Source organism: Rhinopithecus bieti, unplaced genomic scaffold, assembly GCF_001698545.2.
Source record: "Rhinopithecus bieti isolate Rb0 unplaced genomic scaffold, ASM169854v2 scaffold_16773, whole genome shotgun sequence".
Taxonomy (NCBI): Eukaryota; Metazoa; Chordata; class Mammalia; order Primates; family Cercopithecidae; genus Rhinopithecus; species Rhinopithecus bieti.
The window spans coordinates 861,192-879,566 of NW_016808848.1; the positions used below are offsets into that span (position 1 = coordinate 861,192).

At 45.0% G+C, this 18,375-nt stretch overlaps 1 protein-coding gene and 1 pseudogene across 4 annotated transcripts in view; one reads left to right on the plus strand and one right to left on the minus strand.

Moving 5' to 3' along the window:
- TBC1D2 (TBC1 domain family member 2) overlaps positions 1-18,375 on the plus strand; it is a 58,533-nt gene that overhangs the window by 5,353 nt on the left and 34,805 nt on the right. For all 4 annotated transcript variants that reach the window (XM_017887572.1, XM_017887568.1, XM_017887569.1 and 1 more), the window contains one exon: positions 7,172-7,307. Coding sequence is in view for 3 of the 4 variants with exons in the window: in XM_017887568.1 (XP_017743057.1) it covers positions 7,172-7,307 (136 nt within the window). In the remaining variant the exon portion in view is untranslated. The remainder of the gene's footprint in view (positions 1-7,171; positions 7,308-18,375) is intronic.
- LOC108539100 (ADP-ribosylation factor-like protein 8B pseudogene) lies at positions 16,400-17,739 on the minus strand (annotated as a pseudogene).

Consider the following 18,375-nt stretch of genomic DNA (forward strand, 5'->3'; position numbering starts at 1 on the left):
TTTTTTTTTTTTTTTTTTTGAGATGGAGTTTTGCTCTGTTGCCCAGGCTGGAGAGCAATGCGCAATCTCAGCTCGCTGCAACCTCCACCTCCCAGGTTTAAGCAATTCCCTGCCTCAGCCTCCCAAGTAGCTGCGATTACAGGCACCACGCCCAGCTAAGTTTTGTATTTTTAGTAGATACAGGGTTTCACCATCTTGGCCAGGCTGGTCTTGAACTCCTGACCTCATGATCCACCCACCTCAGCCTCCCAAAGTGCTGGGATTAAAGGCTGAGCCGCCACGCCCGGCCAGATCAATGATTTTTATCACTGGTGTTCCCATAAGATAGGATCCTTTCCCCCAGGATGACTCACGAATGAAGTTTCTTGATCCCAAATCCTGTATCATCCCAACGTGGAGGAGTCAGGAGACCACTCCCTCCCACCCCCATGCTGCAGCCAGAAACATGATTGGCAGGTTTTAGGATCAGTGTGGACCACCTCACAGCTGCCCCTGCAAGAACATGGAAAATCAGGTCCCACTACAAAGCCACAGAGTGTCTAAAGTGCTTCATGTTCAGTTGACAGGGAGGCCAAATAGGCAAGGGCAGGACTTGTTACCAGGTTACCCCCGGACCTCTGTACCTGGGTGCTTTGCATGTCCAAAGCTGAATACATCTGCCCCAACCCTTCTTCCCGTTTTCCTTCCCTCGTCTCGGTAGATTCCCTGCCGTGTACCCACTAGGAGTTGCCTTCCACCCTTCCTCAATTCCAGCCAGTGAGTCCAGTCAATCACTGTGCTGGCCATTTTTGCCCTCTGACCCACACATCAGACTCAGGTCTTTCTTGCCGCCACTGCCCAGGTCAGACCTCATCTCTCAAAAGTCACAGCAGCCTCCTCTCCAGTGTCCCCATGTGGAGACCTGTGCCAGAACCCATACCCTTCTCTGCAGCCTGAGTGAGCTTTCTTAAATGAGAACCTGAACCCGCACTGCCATCCAAGGCCACCCCCCACCCCACTCCTGCGCTCGGGGCTTATCCCTCCTGATCTCACCTCTGCCTGCTTCCCCAGTTGCCGCCCTGGGCTTGATGCTTCAGCAGAGTCTCTGCTCTCTCTCTCCTTTGCCTGGCAAATTCTTGCTTATTCTCTATGGCCAAGCTCCAGCATTGCCTCCTCCTCTTGCTAGCCTCCTCCTGGAAGCCTTCTCAGACTTTGTCAGCTGGATTCTTTCTGGGCCCTCAACCCTTTTTTCAAACACTTCAAGGGAGACCTGTTCCATTGTGTTCTATTAATAATTACCCCTGTCCTTGTCCATCTCCACCCGTTCCCCTTAAGGGCGAGGACCTTTTTTGTTGTTGTTGCCTGTATCACCTCCCTGGTGTCCTGCCTGGCACATTGGATATTTGCGGAGTGAATGTGTAAGGCAATACACTAAACCTTATAATTAAATGAGGAAAGGAATGTAAACCCCTTAGCATAACCTCAGGCACATAGTCAGTGCTCAATACATGGGAGTTGTCCTAATAATATTGTTATTCTATGTGTATATGTCTGTGCATAGAATACACCCATGCTATTACTATCATAATAGTATATACACAAACATATATACGCTATCACTATTATAATAACTGTTCCTTTTATTCTTAATAATCATTAGGAATTTCTTTGGAGTTTCTTTGGAAGGGTTTCTTTGCTTCTGCATTCTCCTCCAGCCCTTACTCCCCATCTGCCAGGGAGCCAGACAACCCTGGTTTTGCAGAAAACTGCAGCCTGGGTTGACGCCGCTGCAAAGGTCAGCATCAGGCTAGAGGCCAGGTGAAACCTCTGCAATAATAGAATTCCTGTGTGTCTTAACTGAAATTTGAAGAAGCAGATTGTGGAAGCATGGCTCTGGGATCCTCAGCCCTCTTCTGCTGTGGCGAACCTGTTGCAGGTTCTTTAATTCTGCGGCTTTGCTTCAGCACACACGGTGGGCCTCTTCCAGGCCAGCCCCTGCTGTGGGCATTGGAGAAAGGCACGGAGCTGCTGTGATGACCTGGGTTCCAGTCTCCTGAGGAGGATGCTGCCTGAGACTCAGGAAGCAGGGACATGAGTTTCTCCTCTTGAAGCCTCTCCTCGCCTTGCAGCAAGCCTTCACTCTCCTCCCAGACCCAGGGCCTGGCATAACCTTCCTAGCCCACCTAGAAAGATGTTTCTGGTGTCTTGGGCAAGTCAGCAAGGCCTGGATTAGCCATGTGGAGCAGGCTGCCCCACCTCACCCGCCTCCACCCTTCCTGAGGAAGCAACAGCCCACTCCCGCGTCACTGAAAACCTCCTGACCCACATCAGACTTTGAGTCAGAGATTCCTGGTAAAAAGCGTCTCGTCACTGCTCTTGAGCAATCTGCAAGGCATGTTCTCTCCTGCTTTTAAGCATTTACAACTTCATTTTATACTTTACCTAAACAACGGTCTCTGCAGAGCCAAGAAAGATCAAAGGGAACCCACGAGATTTATAATAATAAGAATAGCAAGTTGCCACAGTAAGCTACAGTTTACAAAGGACCTGTATAAATGTGTACCGTCATGAAATATGCCTGCTGCCCCAACACTTTACATGCATCATCTTATTTAATCCTCACAGTAATTTTATAGGGTAGTTAGTGCTGTTTCCATTTCATAGACCAGGAAACTAAGGCTCAAAGAGGCCAAGAGACCTGTCCTGGGTCATGTAACAAGAAAATGTCAGTGCTGAAATTCACAACCCAGGCTGCAGAGACTCATAACCTGCCCTCCCAAAGCTGAGGAGCAACCAGGCACTCAGCCAGGGCCCTCTAGGGAGGCAGTGACCTCCTGGGCCAGGCCCTTTGTCTAGGCAGTGACTTCTTCCCAGTGGACGTGGGGCAACCGTCAGAGCTTACGCAAAAGGAGAATTACAAATAAATGCTGCTGAAAATCCTCTGTGTGGTCACAGAGATTGTGGTCACAGAGAAATGGAGGGCATTTCTCCAGGGTGCCCCAGACTATAGCCTCAGGTCATTGATTCTGCCTCCTGTGGAAAGCGCTGGTTTCTGTTGGGACATCGCCATCATGTGCCGCCCGTGCCTTGCACACTCCTTTGTACTGGGGGCTTGTGCCTTCATGGGTAGCCCCTCCTATCTTAGATGACCTGCTTGTTAGAAAGGCCGCTCTGATAAGCCACACGGTTTAGTGGGAAAAGCAAAAGTGGGGACTGTGTTTGAGTCTATAACAGTGCCACACGCTAGCTTTGACTTTGGCCACAAAACTCACCCTCTCTGAGTGGCTATTTCCTCATTGGTAAAACCCACCAGTGATGGCAACCCCCAGGACTTGGCTCTATGTAGTCTCAGAGTTGATCTAGGGCCACGGGTGACACTTACAAGAAAACAGATATTAGCAGTTCGGGAAGTACTGCTAAGATATCAAAATCTTAGAAAAATTGTTAAGGTTTTTTGGTTTGCTTTGAATGAAAGAGAATAAGATGGTTAAACTATTGATAAATAAGAAAAATTCATTTTGAATCAGCTCAGAGTCTGGCTTAACGGCTACTTTGAAAGATGTGAGTCCAACAATATAGGGCTTTATGGCTTTTTTTTTATTTTTTTGAGACAGAGTCTCGCTCTGTTGCCCAGGCTGGAGTGCAGTGGCGCAATCTCTGCTCACTGCAAGCTCTGCCTCTTGGGTTCAAACAAGTCTCCTGCCTCAGCCTCCCGAGTAGCTGGGACTACAGGCGTGTACCACCACGCCTGGCTAACTTTTTTGTATTTTTAGTAGAGACAGGGTTTCACTATGTTAGCTGGGATGGTCTCGATCTCCTGACCTTGTGACCCACCCACCTTGGCCCACCAAAGTGCTGGGATTACAGGCGTGAGCCACCACTCCTGGCCTGGCTTTATGGCTTTTTAAACATTTTTGTATACATTAACTCTGAAGGAAACACGGTAGAGAGTATCCTTCTTCTTTTTGTTTGTTTTGTTTTGGTTTGGTTTTTTGAGACAGAATCTTGCCTTGTCGCCCAGGCTACTGGAGTGCAGTGGTGTGATCTCAGCTCACTGCAACTTCCGCCTCCCAAGTTGGAGCGATTCTCCTGCCTCAGCCTCCGGAGTAGCTGGGATTACAGGCACATGTCACCACGCCCGGTTTATTTTTGTATTTTTAGTAGAGATGGGTTTTCCCATGTTGGCCAGGCTGATCTTGAACTCCTGACCTCAGGTGATCAGCCCACCTTGGCCTCCCAGAGTACTGGGATTACAGGCGTGAGCCACCGCGCCTGGCTCTTGTTTTTTGTTTTGTTTGTTTGTTTTAAGTGATTTGCAACCAGGTCACAGCACCCTCCCCACAGAAACAGGGCCCAGCTACAGATCTTCTACCCAAAGCCAGGTTTGGTTCTTCAGCCACCTGCTCAAACCCCTAGGGGCTCTGGTTTCCATCGTGATGAGATCCAGCCACTTACCCACACCCGCTTCTATTTGGCCTTCCCCACCTCATCTCCCCAGGCTTCCTCCCCGCAAACTCAGTTCTGGGTCTGAAACCCGTTGCCTGTATGCTCTGCACAGAAAGAGCCTTCCTGGTTCCTCCTGCAGGTTCAAATCAACCCCAGTCCTTAAGGCCCAGCTGCAGTGCCCCTTCTCCAGGAAGTTTTCCCTGACCTGGATTGGAAAGACTCTGTCTCCACCTCCCAGAACTGCCCTAACCCAGCACCTGGGGTTCCCCAGATGTGGACTTCTTCCCCTTCCCTACTCCTTAGGCTGTGAGTTTCTGCTTTGATTATTCTCTTTCTCCAGCCACACTCACAAGCCTCAGGGTAAACACCCAGTCCATGTTTGGTGAGAGGATTCATGGAAGGGAGGACCTCAAAGATGTGGCATTTGAGGAGTGTGAGTACTGGCCTGCCTGCCAGATCTGACGGAGCCTGTTAGGAATGTACAAATATACTGTCTGTTGTTGTTTGAACTACTGCAAAGCTTCTTAGGTAGGTTGAACAGCTTCTCCTGGCCCCCATCATTATATTTAATATTTTTATACCCACACCCTTTTTGCAGATATAGTGCAAAAACAAATCTCCACTCCTAAATATTTCAGTCTCCCAGTAAGAGGGTTCCAAGTGGAAAGTGTCTGCTGCCCTGGTAGGTCTCAGGGGCTGTCTAATCAAGCTTATACCATCCCGTAAGTGGTCCTGGCTCTTTTCTCCTTTTTCTAACACTTAATTTCTAAATATTTCACCTCCCCTCTCTTATACTTCAAATAATTTCCTTGGCCTTGAAAGCTTGCTTAACATTAAACATTTTAAAGTATTCACTGTAGAAGAATCACTATTTACACAGAACATTTGGAAGACTAAAAAGAAAAAGAACCTATAATCCTATCACCCAGAGGTAGCCAGTATTAACCTTATGTTATGATCTCCTGCCTGCCTTTTATTTAAACATGTTTCAGATCATATAGTAATATAAAATGTCCTACTTTGTTTTTTGATACTCGGTAATGTGACCCTAATATTTGCCTGTGTTTTAAAAATCTCTGTATAAACATCTATTTTGATAAATACATATTCTTTTCTGTTTATAAAGTAACCCATGTTTATGTAGAAAATTTGGAAAAAACAGTAAAATACAATGAGAATAGCCTGCTCACTTCAAATCCCATCACGCAGCTGAAACCACTATTAAGATTGCGGAGTATAGTGCTTGGGAGTACAAGGGCCAAGAATATTAGATTCTGCTTGGTCATCACAGTATTAAACATCTTCACGATGCATAGAACACACCACCTTACTGCCTCCCAGCAATCTCCAAGATTCTCTACACTGGGAGAGAGAAAAAGCCCAGAAATGGCTCTGCGGATTGGAAATAATTTTACAGAGGAAGCCTGTCCCTGCCCTTTTAAATCACTTAATCAAAGTTATTTTCCTAAAATTGTAATTTCAATATTTGAAATTAGATGATTTAATTCCAAAAAAAAAAAAAGATTGCGGAGTTATATTCTTTGAGACCTTTTCTGTTGCAATTGAGCATAATACTATAAACGCCCAATTTTTTTTTGTTTTTTTTTTTTTTTTTTTTTTTGAGACAAGAGCTTGCTTTGTTGCCCAGGCTGGAGTGCAGTGGCACTATCTCACCTCACTGCAACCTCCACCTCCTAGGCTCAAGCGATCCACGCACCTCAGCCTCCTGAGTAGCTGGGACTACAGGCATGCACCACCACACTCGGCTAATTTTTCTGTTTTTTGTAGAGATGGGGTTTTGCCATGTTGCCCAGATGGTCTCAAATTTTCGGCTCAAGTGACCCACCTGGCTCAGCCTTCCAAAGTGGTGGGATTACAGGTGTGAGCCATAGCACCTAGCCTTCCAAGTTTTTTTTAATCTGGCTTTTTCCACTTAGTACTATATTCCATACAAGTTTCCCTGTTTATAAGTAATTATTCACATAGTTTTTGAATGATTAATATTCTATTATATGAAGACATTCTGATATACTTAACCTATTCCCAAGTTAGATCTTTTCCAACTTTGAGGCTATTTGTGACAATGCTAGAATGAACCTCTTGGCACATAAAGTTTTGTCTGCACTTCCATCTTTAGGATGGACTCTCAGATGTAGAATTAACTGTAGGTCTGCATTATTTTATTTTTTTTCTTTTTTTCTTTTTTTTTTTTTGGTTTGAGACAGAGTTTCGCTCTTATTGCGCAGGCTGGAGTGCAATGGCTCCAGCGCGGCTCACCGCAACCTCCACCTCCTGGGTTCAAGTGATTCTCCTGCCTCAGCCTCCCAAGTAGCTGGGATTACAAGCATGCGTCACCACGCCCGGCTAATTTTGTGTTTTTAGTAGAGACAGGGTTTCTTCATGTTGGTCAGGCTAGTCTCTAACTCCCCACCTCAGGTGATCCGCCCGCCTCGGCCTCCCAAAGTCTGGAATTACAGGCGTGAGCCACCACGCCCAGCTAGGTCTGCATATTTTTAAGGGGTTTGCAGGAGGGCTGTACCAGCAAAATGCATCATTTTACTGGCTGCAGAACATTTTGTGAAAAGCTTATTTTGCCGCTGTTAACCTACAGGGAAGGCCTGCTTGCCCCTGCAACTCTCCAACTCCAGCCTGTTCCCAATCAGGGCTGCACCAGTAGCATCCCACCTGACCTGTCTTTCCAAGTACAGTGACCTGGCTGATTGATTTCCCTTTTCTTTGTTCCCAGGGCAAGAAGAAGCAGAGCTGGAGGAGTTCCTGTGCCCTGTGAAAACACCCCCTGGGCTAGTGGGTGTGGCAGCTGCCTTGCAGCCCTTCCCTGCCCTTCAGAATATTTCCCTCAAGCACCTGGGAACTGAAATACAGTAAGTGCCAGAGGGACTGAGGGGCTAGCCAAGCTACAGGCAGCCCCTTCGGTGGAGCTCAACCCACTATGATTCTCCTGCAGGGAGGTGGGCCCCGGGAGAGGGTTATGGGCTTTATTTTCAGTTAATCACATCATCACTTTAAAATATTACATTTGGCCAAGTGCGGTGGCTCGTGCCTATAACCCCAGCACTTTGGGAGGCTGAGGCGGGCAGATCACCAGAGGTCAGGAGTTCGAGACCAGCCTGGCCAACATGGCAAAACCCCATCTCTACTAAAAATACAAAAATTAACCGGGCATGGTGGCAGGTGCCTATAATCCCTGCTACTCAGGAGGGTGAGGCAGGAGATTCGCTTGAACCCAGGAGGCAGAGGTTGCAGTGAGCCGAGATCGCGCCATTGCACTCCAGCCTGGGCGACAAGAGCAAGACTCTGTCTCAAAAAAAAAAAAAAAAATTCATTGTTCTGATTGGAAAAGTAGTACATGTTCATTATAGGAAATCAGAAACATCTGGAAGGGTATAAAAAATTACTCACTGGACAAGGTGGCTCACAGCCTATAGACCCAGCTTCTAGGGAGGCTGAAGCAGGAGAATCACTTGGTTATAAATAAAGTATTTTTTAAATTATCCATAATCCTATCACCCAGACAAATATTCTTAGCATTTGGTATATTTCTTTCCTCTACGTTTTCTGTATACATATTGCATAAATGAGATCATGTTGAATGTGATGTAGTGATGGTTTCACAAATGTCTATACATGTCAAAAGCATCAAATTACTCATTTTTAACTTGTGCGATTTATTGTGTCAATCATATCTCAACTACTTTTTTATTTAATAATATATTATATCTATACCTTACTATTGTCAGACTTTGTTTTAGATAATATCTAAGAAGGTAGCAGTATGGGCCAGACGTGGTGGTTCATGCCTGTAATCGCAACACTTTGGGAGGCCAAGGCAGGAGGATCACTTGAGGCCAGGAGTTAAAAACCAGCCTGGGCAACTTGTGAGGCCCTGCCTCTACAATAAGTAAAGTGAAAAGTTAGCTAGGCATAGTGGTGTGTGCCTGTAATCCCAGGCCTATGAAGTCAAGGCTGCAGTAAGCCATGATCATACCACAGCATCCTAGCCTGAGCAACAGAGTGAGACCCTGTCTCAAAAAAAAAAAAAAAAAAGGCAGCAGTGGGGCCTGGATTTTGGACGCAAACTGCCTGGGTTTGTATCCTGGCTCCATCAGTCATGGCTGTGCTGCTGTTGGCAAGTTGTTTCTCAGTGCTTTGCTTACCTTGTTATTAAATGTAAATACAACAGCACTTGCCTTACAAGCTTAGCATGGTAATTGAAGGGGTTAATTCATGCAGACTGCTTTAGAACTGTGCTTGGCAGTCTTAAGCATGCAATACATATTAGCTGCTGCTGCTATTGTTACTCTAGTTGAAGGGGTGGAAACTTTCAGGAATTCAAACTATATCCAATAGTGATCCTTTGGGTGTTTCTTTTCTTTTCTTTTTTTGAGACGGAGGCTCGCACTGTCGCCCAGGCTGGTGTGCAGTGGCGCCATCTCGGCTCGCTGCAACCTCTGCCTCCTAGGTTCAAGCGATTCTCCTGCCTCTGCCTCCATAGTAGCTAGGATTACAGGCACCTGCCACCACGGCCAGCTAACTTTTTATATTTTTAGTAGAGATGGGATTTTACTGTGTTGGCCAGGCTGGTCTCAAACTCCTGACCTCGTGATCTGCCCACCTCGGCCTCCCAAAGTGCTGGGATTACAGAGGTGAGCCACCACGCCCAGCCTGGGCATTATTTTCTGTGTGGACTTCAGATGAACTTAGAGCTCTTAGAAGGCAAAATAGATTGCTCAAAGGACTTGGATTAGGGACCCCTGGTTCTGTGTGACTCAGGCAGAGTATTTCCCTCTGCTGGTTTCAGTGTCTGAATTTGCTTGAGTGACTAGGAGGGTGGTGACGTCCTTTTCAGGAGAGAATCAGGTTTTAGGGAAAAGATGATGAGTGTTCTTTGAGGTCTGCTGGCTGGAGATAGAGCTACCCTGAAGGCATTTGGATGAATGACCTGGAGCCCAGGAGAGAGATCTAAGCTGGAGAGAGAGGCTTGACAGGTATAGGGCATGGTTGAGCCTCCCAGGGTAAGCGGACATGGAGGGCACCCTGCAGGAGATCATCTATTGGGAAGACCTACAGGTAACTGGGTGCATTGGGAGCATGCTGGGGTAGAGAGGGCCTGAGAAGTCCAGCTATCCAGCCAGCATGTACCCAGGGCAGCCTCACCAATATTAAGCCGAGTCCATGCCTGATAGAGGCCACGGCAGCAGAAGCGGAACACAGAAAATGCAGAGACCAAGAAAGGAAGGAAGCTTCAGAGGGTCATAGAGCAACTTCCCTCCTGTAACTTGTCATAGCCACAGAAGATGCCAGGCTACTTTGCAAGAGAAGTGCCCTGGGCTGCTGAAAGCTCCAGATAACTTGGTGAGATGAGAGCTGCCTTTGTGTCCTACACCCCTTTGCTCTGGCTGGTCTTGGAACTCACTGTTGGTGCTTCCATGAACCCAGGTCATACTCAGGGAAGGGGGTAGGGAGCTTCCTGAGCACTGTGTTGGGTGCTTTATGCTCTCGAGTTGTCTGGACAAACCTATGAAGTGGTGTCATCACATGGTTAAGTTCTCAAACCATGGAGTTAGTCATCCAGGGCTGCTGAGCCCCACCACCTACTTGCTCTGCAGTTTTGATTACTTATTCTCTTCGAATCTCAGTTCTCTCTGTCCAATGTGGGGAGAATAGTATTTACTTCACTGGTCTTGGGAGGATCAAGTGAGTGGAATGCATCATAGTGTTTCGCTTAGAACTTGAGCCATGGAAGGGTCCATCCAGTGTTCATTATGGATATGTTCGACATCCCCATTGCAGATGAAGAAACTGAGACTGAGGGACGATAACTGGCTTGCCCAAGGTTATCCTTTCAGAACAAGTCTTTAGGACCACCACTCCCATGCTGGCCAGGCCTTGCAAGCCTGGAATTAAACCTAAACAGAAAATGGTCCATGAACTGCTCCAAGCAAAGTTGATACATTTATGAAATAGAGACAGCTCTTCCAAGCATAGTGGTTTAGCTGGGTGGTGACCAGCCAGACAATTTCAGAAGGTAGTGAGCTCCCCGTTCCCAGAGGAGATGTGTGCTAGGGCTTAGAAGGCCTTTTGCTGCCTTTAAGTTGTGGTTTCTGTGCTTTCCCACACCCCAAGGAGGACTGCTTATCAGACCCAGGACGTGTCAGGGAGGGAGCAGTTCCTGGTTAAAGTGTGGGCAGTAGTAATGGTTATCCCACCTAGCCAGTGCCTCTAGCTATAGGGATGTGGCCCTGCGTCCCTTTCCAACTCATGTGACTTGTGGTTTATGAAATCCATGTAACAGGGCTCAGCACAGGACCCAGCATAAAGTGATGCTCAGTAAATAGTAGTGCCTATCATGATCATGGTGATTCTCTTCAATGAAACTACATTCTTGTATTTTCAGATGGGGAAAGCAAGACTGGGAAAGGGAAGTCACTAGGCCAAGGAGTCAGGGGCTCCCCTTATAGCAGGAGCCCTTAGTAATTACAGCAAAAGATCAGGTATTGGGAGTGCTGAGTTCTAATTTCCTCTCTGCTCTTAATTCAACTGATGAATTTTTCCTTCTGTCACTCAGCTGTACTATCCATGAAAGTATAATCTCAGTATTTTCTTATTCTGGGCCCAAGTATACAAAACACACACACACACACACACACACACACACACACACACACACACACACACATACACACATACCTGGATCTTGTTTTAAACTAAGTTAGAGATCAATAGAGGTTCTTTGAAAAGAGCAACAAAGTTGACAAACCTTAAGCTAGGCAGACTGAGAAAAGAGAGAAGACTCAAATTAGTAAAGTCAGGAACAAAAGAGAGCATTGCTACCAACCTTACAAAAACAAAAAGGATTATATGGGAATACTGTGAACAACTATGTGCCAACAAATTTGATAACTTCAATGAAAATAGACAAATTCCTAGAAAGGCACATTTACTAAAATATACGCAAGAAGAAAATCTGAAAAGACCTAATTACATAGTAGAGATTGAATTAGTTAAATAAATAAATAAATAAATAATAAATAAATACCCATGAAGAAAAACTCAGGACCAAATGACTTTACTGGTGAAGTCCACCAAATATTTAAAGAAAAATTAATACAGATTCTTCACAGATTCTTCCAAAATATAGAAGAGGAGAGGGCACATCCCAACTCATTTTATAAGACTAATATTATTCTGATACCGAAACCAAACAAAGACATCGTAAGAAAAATACAGACCAATATCCCTTATGAAGGCAGATGTAAAAATTCTCAACAAAATATTAGCGAACTGAATTCAGCAGCATATAAAAAGGATTAATCCACGATAAAGTAGGATTTATCTTAGGAATGCATGGTTGGTTTCACATCTGAAATTCAATTTATGTAATACACTACATTAATAAGATAAAGGTGAAAAACCACATCATTTTCAGTAGACTGAGAAAAAGCATTTGACAATATGCAACACCTCTTTGTGATGAAACCACTCACAAAGACTGGAAAGGGCCAGGCATTGTGGCTCTTGCCTGTAAACCCAGAACTTTGGGAGGACGAGGTGGAAGGATCGATTGAGGCCAGGAGTTTGAGACCAGCCTACAAAAAATTATAGTGAACCCCATCTCTACAAAAAATTACCTGGGTGTGGTGGCACATACCTGTAGTCCCACCTACTGTGTAGGCTGATGTGGAAGGATCACTTGAGCCCAGGAGGTCAAGACTACAGTAAGCTATGAGCATGCCACCACACTTCAGCCTGGGTGACAGAGTGAGACACCATCTCTAAATAATAATTTTAAAAATAAATAAATAAATAATTTTTTTTTTTAAAGTCTAGAAGAAGGCCAGGCACAGTGGCTCACACCTGTAATCCCAGCACTTTGGGAGGCCGAGGTGGGTGGATCACTTGAGGTCAGGAGTTTGAGACCAGTCTGGCCAATATGGTGAAACCCTGTCTCTACTAAAAATACAAATATTAGCCGGCCATGGTGGTGCAGGCCTGTAGTCCCAGCTACTCGGGAGGCCGAGACAGGAGAATTGCTTGAACTGAGGAGGCGGAGGTTGTACCACTGCACTCCAGCCTGGGCGACAGAGCAACTCTGTCTCAGAAAAAAAAAAAAAATAACGAGTAAAAGGAAACTTCCCCAGCTTGATAAAGGGAATCAATGAAAACTGCAAAGCTAACATACTTATATTATATATACTGAATATTTTCCCCCTAAAATCAGGAATAAGACAAGGATTTTCACTCCAGCTGTTTTTATTCAACATTGTTCTGGAGGCTTTAGCCAGACCAATTAGGCAAGACCATGAAATTAGGCATCCAGATTGGGAAGGAAAAAAGTAAAACTATCTTTATTTGCAGTTGACATGATATTTGTTTACAGAAAATCCTAAGGAAGAACTACTAGAGCTAAGAAATTAGTTCAGCAAGATTGCAGGATTCAAGATCAAAATAGAAATACCAGTTGTATTTCTATACACCTGTAATAAACAACAAAAAAATAAAATTATGAAAACACTCCATAACAATATTAGAAAAAGAATGAAATATTTAGGAATAAATTTGACATAGCAATGCAAAATGTATGCTCTGAAAACAAACATTGTTTAAAAAAAAAAAAGGCTTAAATAGCTAGAAAGATACCTCATGTTCATGGATCAAAATACTTAATATTTCTAGGCTGCGCGGGGGCTCACGCCTGGCTCTAGGTTTCTGGAATCTATTCTGGGCAAGCATATGTCCTAGTTAACCTTCACCATAATAATGCTGCAAACAAACCACTTCTAGATTCGGTGTCATATAATAAAAAGCATTTGTTTTTTACGCATCTGGGTTCAGCTGATCTAGGCTAGGTTCACTGGGTCTTGGCTGCAAGCTATTGGTAAGATCTAGGTTGACCCCACGTGTTTCTCATCTTCCATGGAGCAGCAGCTACCTGAGGCATGTTCTTCCCATGATGAAAAGCAGGAGTACTAGGCAAGCCTTACATACGAGCGCACTTTAACTCTGTGTTTACACCATATCTGCTAACATCAGTTGGCCAGAGGAAGTCCACACTGTAGCTGCCTTGACCCAGAGTCAAGAAGCAGAGGAGAAAGAAGCTGTTCCCATGGGGGTGCGGAGAAGGGAGTAGATATTTACTGAACAGTAATCTAATCTACACGTTTATCTTCCTCTTTACTTCCCATTTGAGTTTCATATCCTTTTTCATGTTCAGTCCCTGAGTTTCCCTTCCTTTCCTTTGCCTTACACTAGATCTTAATATGTTTTGGTATTTGTGGAGTAAGAGTTTTTCAGAGAAATCTGTCCATCACATAACCAGAAGTGTCAAGAAGCAGAGTCAAGAAGCAGAGGAGACAGAAGCTGCTCCCATGGGGGTGCGGAGAAGGGAGTAGATATTTACTGAACAGTAATCTAATCTACACGTTTATCTTCCTCTTTACTTCCCATTTGAGTTGCATATCCTTTTTCATGTTCAGTCCCTGGGTTTCCCTTCCTTTCCTTTGCCTTAAACTAGGTCTTAATATGTTTTGGTATTTGTGGAATTAAGAGTTTTTCAGAGAAATTTCTCCATCACATAACTAGAAGTGTGTGTTGTATGTAGAGATTACATAACAAAGCCAGGTTTTCAACTTTTGACTTCCTCTTTTTTTTTTTTTTTTTTTTTTTTTGAGATGGAGTCTTGCTCTGTCACCCAGGCTAGAGTGCGGTGCCACGATCTTGGCTCACTGCAGCCTCTGCCTCCCAAGTTCAAGTGATTCTCCTGCCTTAGCCTCCTGAGTAGCTGAGATTACAGGTGTACACCACCAAGCCCAGCTAATTTTTTTGTATTTTTAGTAGAGAAGGGGTTTCACCATGTTGGTCTGCCTGGTCTCGAACTCCGGACCTCAAATGATCCACCCGCGTTAGCCTCCCAAAGTGCTAGGATTACGAGCATGAGCCACCATGCCCAGCTGTGACTTTGTCTTTTTTGACCACACTGTACCTGCCTTTTAAGTAAATGCCCTCCTGATAGAGTGTTTTTCAAACTGTTAGCCATGGCCACAGTAAAAACAAATACATTTTCTGTCATACTCACTACACATATATGTAATTCACAAAATATTAATGCTGACTAAGCAAGGTGCACTCTGATATTTTCTTTCTTTTTTTTGAACAAAACCTGACTTTCTTTTTTTCTTTTTTTTTTGAGACGGTCTTGCTCTGTCGCCCAGGCTAGAGTGCAGGGGTGCAATCTCTGCTCACTGCAACCTCTGCCTCCCCGGTTCAAGTGACATCCAGCAACTATCTGGCCTCAGCCTCCCAAGAAGCTGGGATTACAAGCATGAGCCACCACGCCCAGTTAACTTTGGTATTTTTAGTAGAGACAGAGTTTCACTATGTTGGCCAGGCTGGTCTCGAGCTCCTGGCCTCCAGCAGTCCACCCGCCTCAACCTCCCAAGGTGCTGGGATTACAGGCGTGTGCCACTGCGCCCGGCCAAAGTCTGACATTCTTAACAGATTTTATTATATTGACTGGCATGCTTTAAATTCATAAAAGCTTTGGAGAAATCGTCAATTCCCAACCCCATAAAAAGTATTTTGAATGCGGAAAAAAAAATGGAAGTAATGATCTACACAGATACAAAGCATGCCTTAGTTCCTCCCATATCCCCAACTGCTATTTGGTGATAAAGAATTCTCAGAAAGTAGAGTGTTTTTGATACTTTTCAAGTAGAATCTCACCAGTGTAAAGAACCAACAACATTGATCTGGTGCCTCCGCTCACTCTTTGCAAACTATTTTTGGAATCCTAAGGTGTAATTATACATTTCACAGACATTTGTGAGATAAGATAAACATTATGTTTATATCCAACATGAGCCAGGCTTAAAGGTTTTCTAAAAACCATGTGTGGCACTAGAAACTTCATACTGTATCAAGTCAGTATAAGTATCAAGCTACTGGACTCTAAATGAAATATTATATATAAACATTTACTGAAAATCAATATAAAAATCTGGCCCAGACCGAGTGCAGTGGCTCACGCATGTAATCCCAGAACTTTGGGAAGTTGAGGCGGGTGGATCACCTGAGGTCAGGAGTTTCAGACCAGCCTGACCAACATGGCAAAACCCCGTCTCTACTAAAAATACAAAATTAGCCGTGTGTGGTGGCAGGCACCTGTAATCCCAGCTACTTGGTAGGCTGAGGCAGGAGAATCGCTTGAACCTGGGAGGTGGAGGTTGCAGTGAGCCGAGATCTGCCATTGCTCTGCAGTCTAGGTGACAGAGTGAGACTCCATCTCAGACAACAACAACAACAAAATCTGGCCTAGAAAGACCAGTATGGAAATATGCAGTCTTCTTAAGATGGTCAAAAGTGTGTGTGTGTGTGTGTGTTTTAATAAAATTTTTAAAAGCTCTATATAGTTTAAGACAAGTATGTGTAAGATATGTGTGTTTTATATGTGCTGACTTGATCATGACAACTCGCCAATTCTATTTTTTTTTTTTTTTGAGACAGAGTCTAGCTCTGTTGCCCAGGCTGGAGTGCAGTGGTGCGATCTCGGCTCACTGCAAGCTCCACCTCCCGGGTTCACGCCATTCTCCTGCCTCAGCCTCCCGAGTAGCTGGAACTACAGGCACCCGCAACCACGCCTGGCTAATTTTTTTGTATTTTCGGTAGAGACAGGGTTTCACCGTGTTAGCCAGGGTGGTCTCAAACTCTTGACCTCATGATCTGCCCGCCTCGGCCTCCCAAAGTGCTGGGATTACAGACGTGAGCCACCACGCCTGGCCAACAACTCGCTGATTCTTATGAAGAATTAGGGATGCACATCTTCAGCAATGCACATGAGAAATAAACTCTGAAAAAGACAATTTCTTGGGGTTAGAAGTATTTTGGGAAGTACTTTAGAGAAACAGACAGTAAGTCTAGGATTATAGCTGAGAAGGACTGGAAGACTTCAGGAGATGCTTCAGCTTCTAGATTTTGAATGTTGAATAAATCATTGAAGTGTGATACCTACGTTATCCTTTGCTTTGCAAAAAATTGAGTAGTAGCACATTTCTTTATCCTGAATAGCAGACATTCATTTTTTCAATTAGCTGTTTCTCATCCAAGGCATTAGGAAGATCTCTCTCTCTTGTTTCCAAGTACTAGCACTGGAATTCCTTGTAACTATGGTTTATCTAGATTATGTAGCTTGTTTCTCAAGGCTTCTATCTTTTCAGAATCTGCAGCACCTGTTATGTAAACAATAGCGTTGACTCCTCTGCAATACAGTTCCTACATGCTCCAGAATTGGGGTTGTCCTTCCATGTCCCAGATCTTTTTTTTTTTTTTTTTTTTGAGATGGAGTCTCGCTCTGTCACCCAGGCTGTAGTGCAGTGGTGCAATCTTGGCTCACTGCAACCTCTGCCTTCCAGGTTCAAGCACTTCTCTGCCTCAGCCTCCCGAGTAGCTGGGACTACAGGCACGTGCCACCACACTCAGTAATTTTTTATATTTTTAGTAGAGATGGGGTTTCACCATCTTGGCCAGACTGGTCTTGAACTCCTGACCTCGTGATCCACCCATCTCGGCCTCCCAAAGTGCTGGGATTATAGGCGTGAGCCACCGCGCCCAGCCATGTCCCGGATCTTTACTGTGATGTTACCTTTAGTTACTTTCCTCATGGCGAAGCTCACTGTGGGTATCATGTTTTCACTAAATTGACCTGATGCAGTGATATTCACAAAAGTGATCTTGGCCCAAGTCCTGCAGCCCCGCAAGCATCAGTTCTATCTCCTGCTTCCAAAAGAGCAAACTGAACTAGCACAGCAGGCAGGAGATGCGCACCAGCATGACAACCACTGGGAGAGAGGATGGATGGGAGAGCTGGCAAGCAGAGGCGAGGATGACTTCCACACAAGCCAGCCTCAGCCTGTACCACCCAACAGCTCCTCGGGACCCCAATGCAACACAGGTGGACACAGGCAGGTGGCAGCAGCCCTGATACTTTGTATTTCATTTTTTAAATGCTGGTCATGACACTAAACTGGTTTTACAATCTACCAATGAGTTGGAACCTTTGGTTTTGAATACACTGACCTAGTGAACTCCTTTCATCATTTTCCCTTCCCTGTTATTAATCTTATCTCTTTGCAAGGGAGAATAAACTCCTTGAACTGTTTTTACATCCAGCTCATTATGAACTTCTCTGTGGTCTGTGATCTCAGGTCAGCCTTTGGTACTATCTAGTTCCTTTCTGTAAACCAAACATGTATTGAGCCCGGCTCTGGCACATACAACCCAGTGTTGGGCACCAGCAAACATGCAGGTAGGTTAGTACCCGGTTCTTAAAGAAATTACATCAAGAGGCTTCAGCCTAGACACGTACTTGGCCAAAGGGTGACCCAGCTGTGAAGTGCACTAAGCCCCTTGGAGGCCATGAGATGGTCAGTGAAGGCTGCACAGAGGACAGATCTGAGCAGGGAAAGAGAGCAAACAGGGAAAGATGTCAGGAGGTGTTTGCAACTTATCTCAGCAGAAGTCGGGAGCCACTGATGGTTTTTGAGCCTGAGAGTGATGAAACCAGATGAAGGTTTTGGGAAAGTTAGTGTAGCAAGTCCATTCGGCATTCATCCAACACACCCGTACTAAGCACCTTCTACATTTTGGGCACTGTTTAGGCATTCTAGGTGCATCAGTTAACAAAACAGACAATACCTCTGCCTCATGGCATTTATATTCCAGCTGCAGGGTTGGGGGTTGAGGAAGTCAAGCTTATATTACTAACAAGCCACATAGTGTGTGGAAGATAAGAATGCGAAAGACAGGTAAAGGAGATTGAGAGTGCCATGCGTGGGGTGCATCATGTAGGGTGCCTGGAGTCTGGGAGACCAGTCGGGATGACAGGGTGTGGGGATGAGACCTGAGCTGCAGCAGTGGCGGCAGGAAGGACAGAGGGGC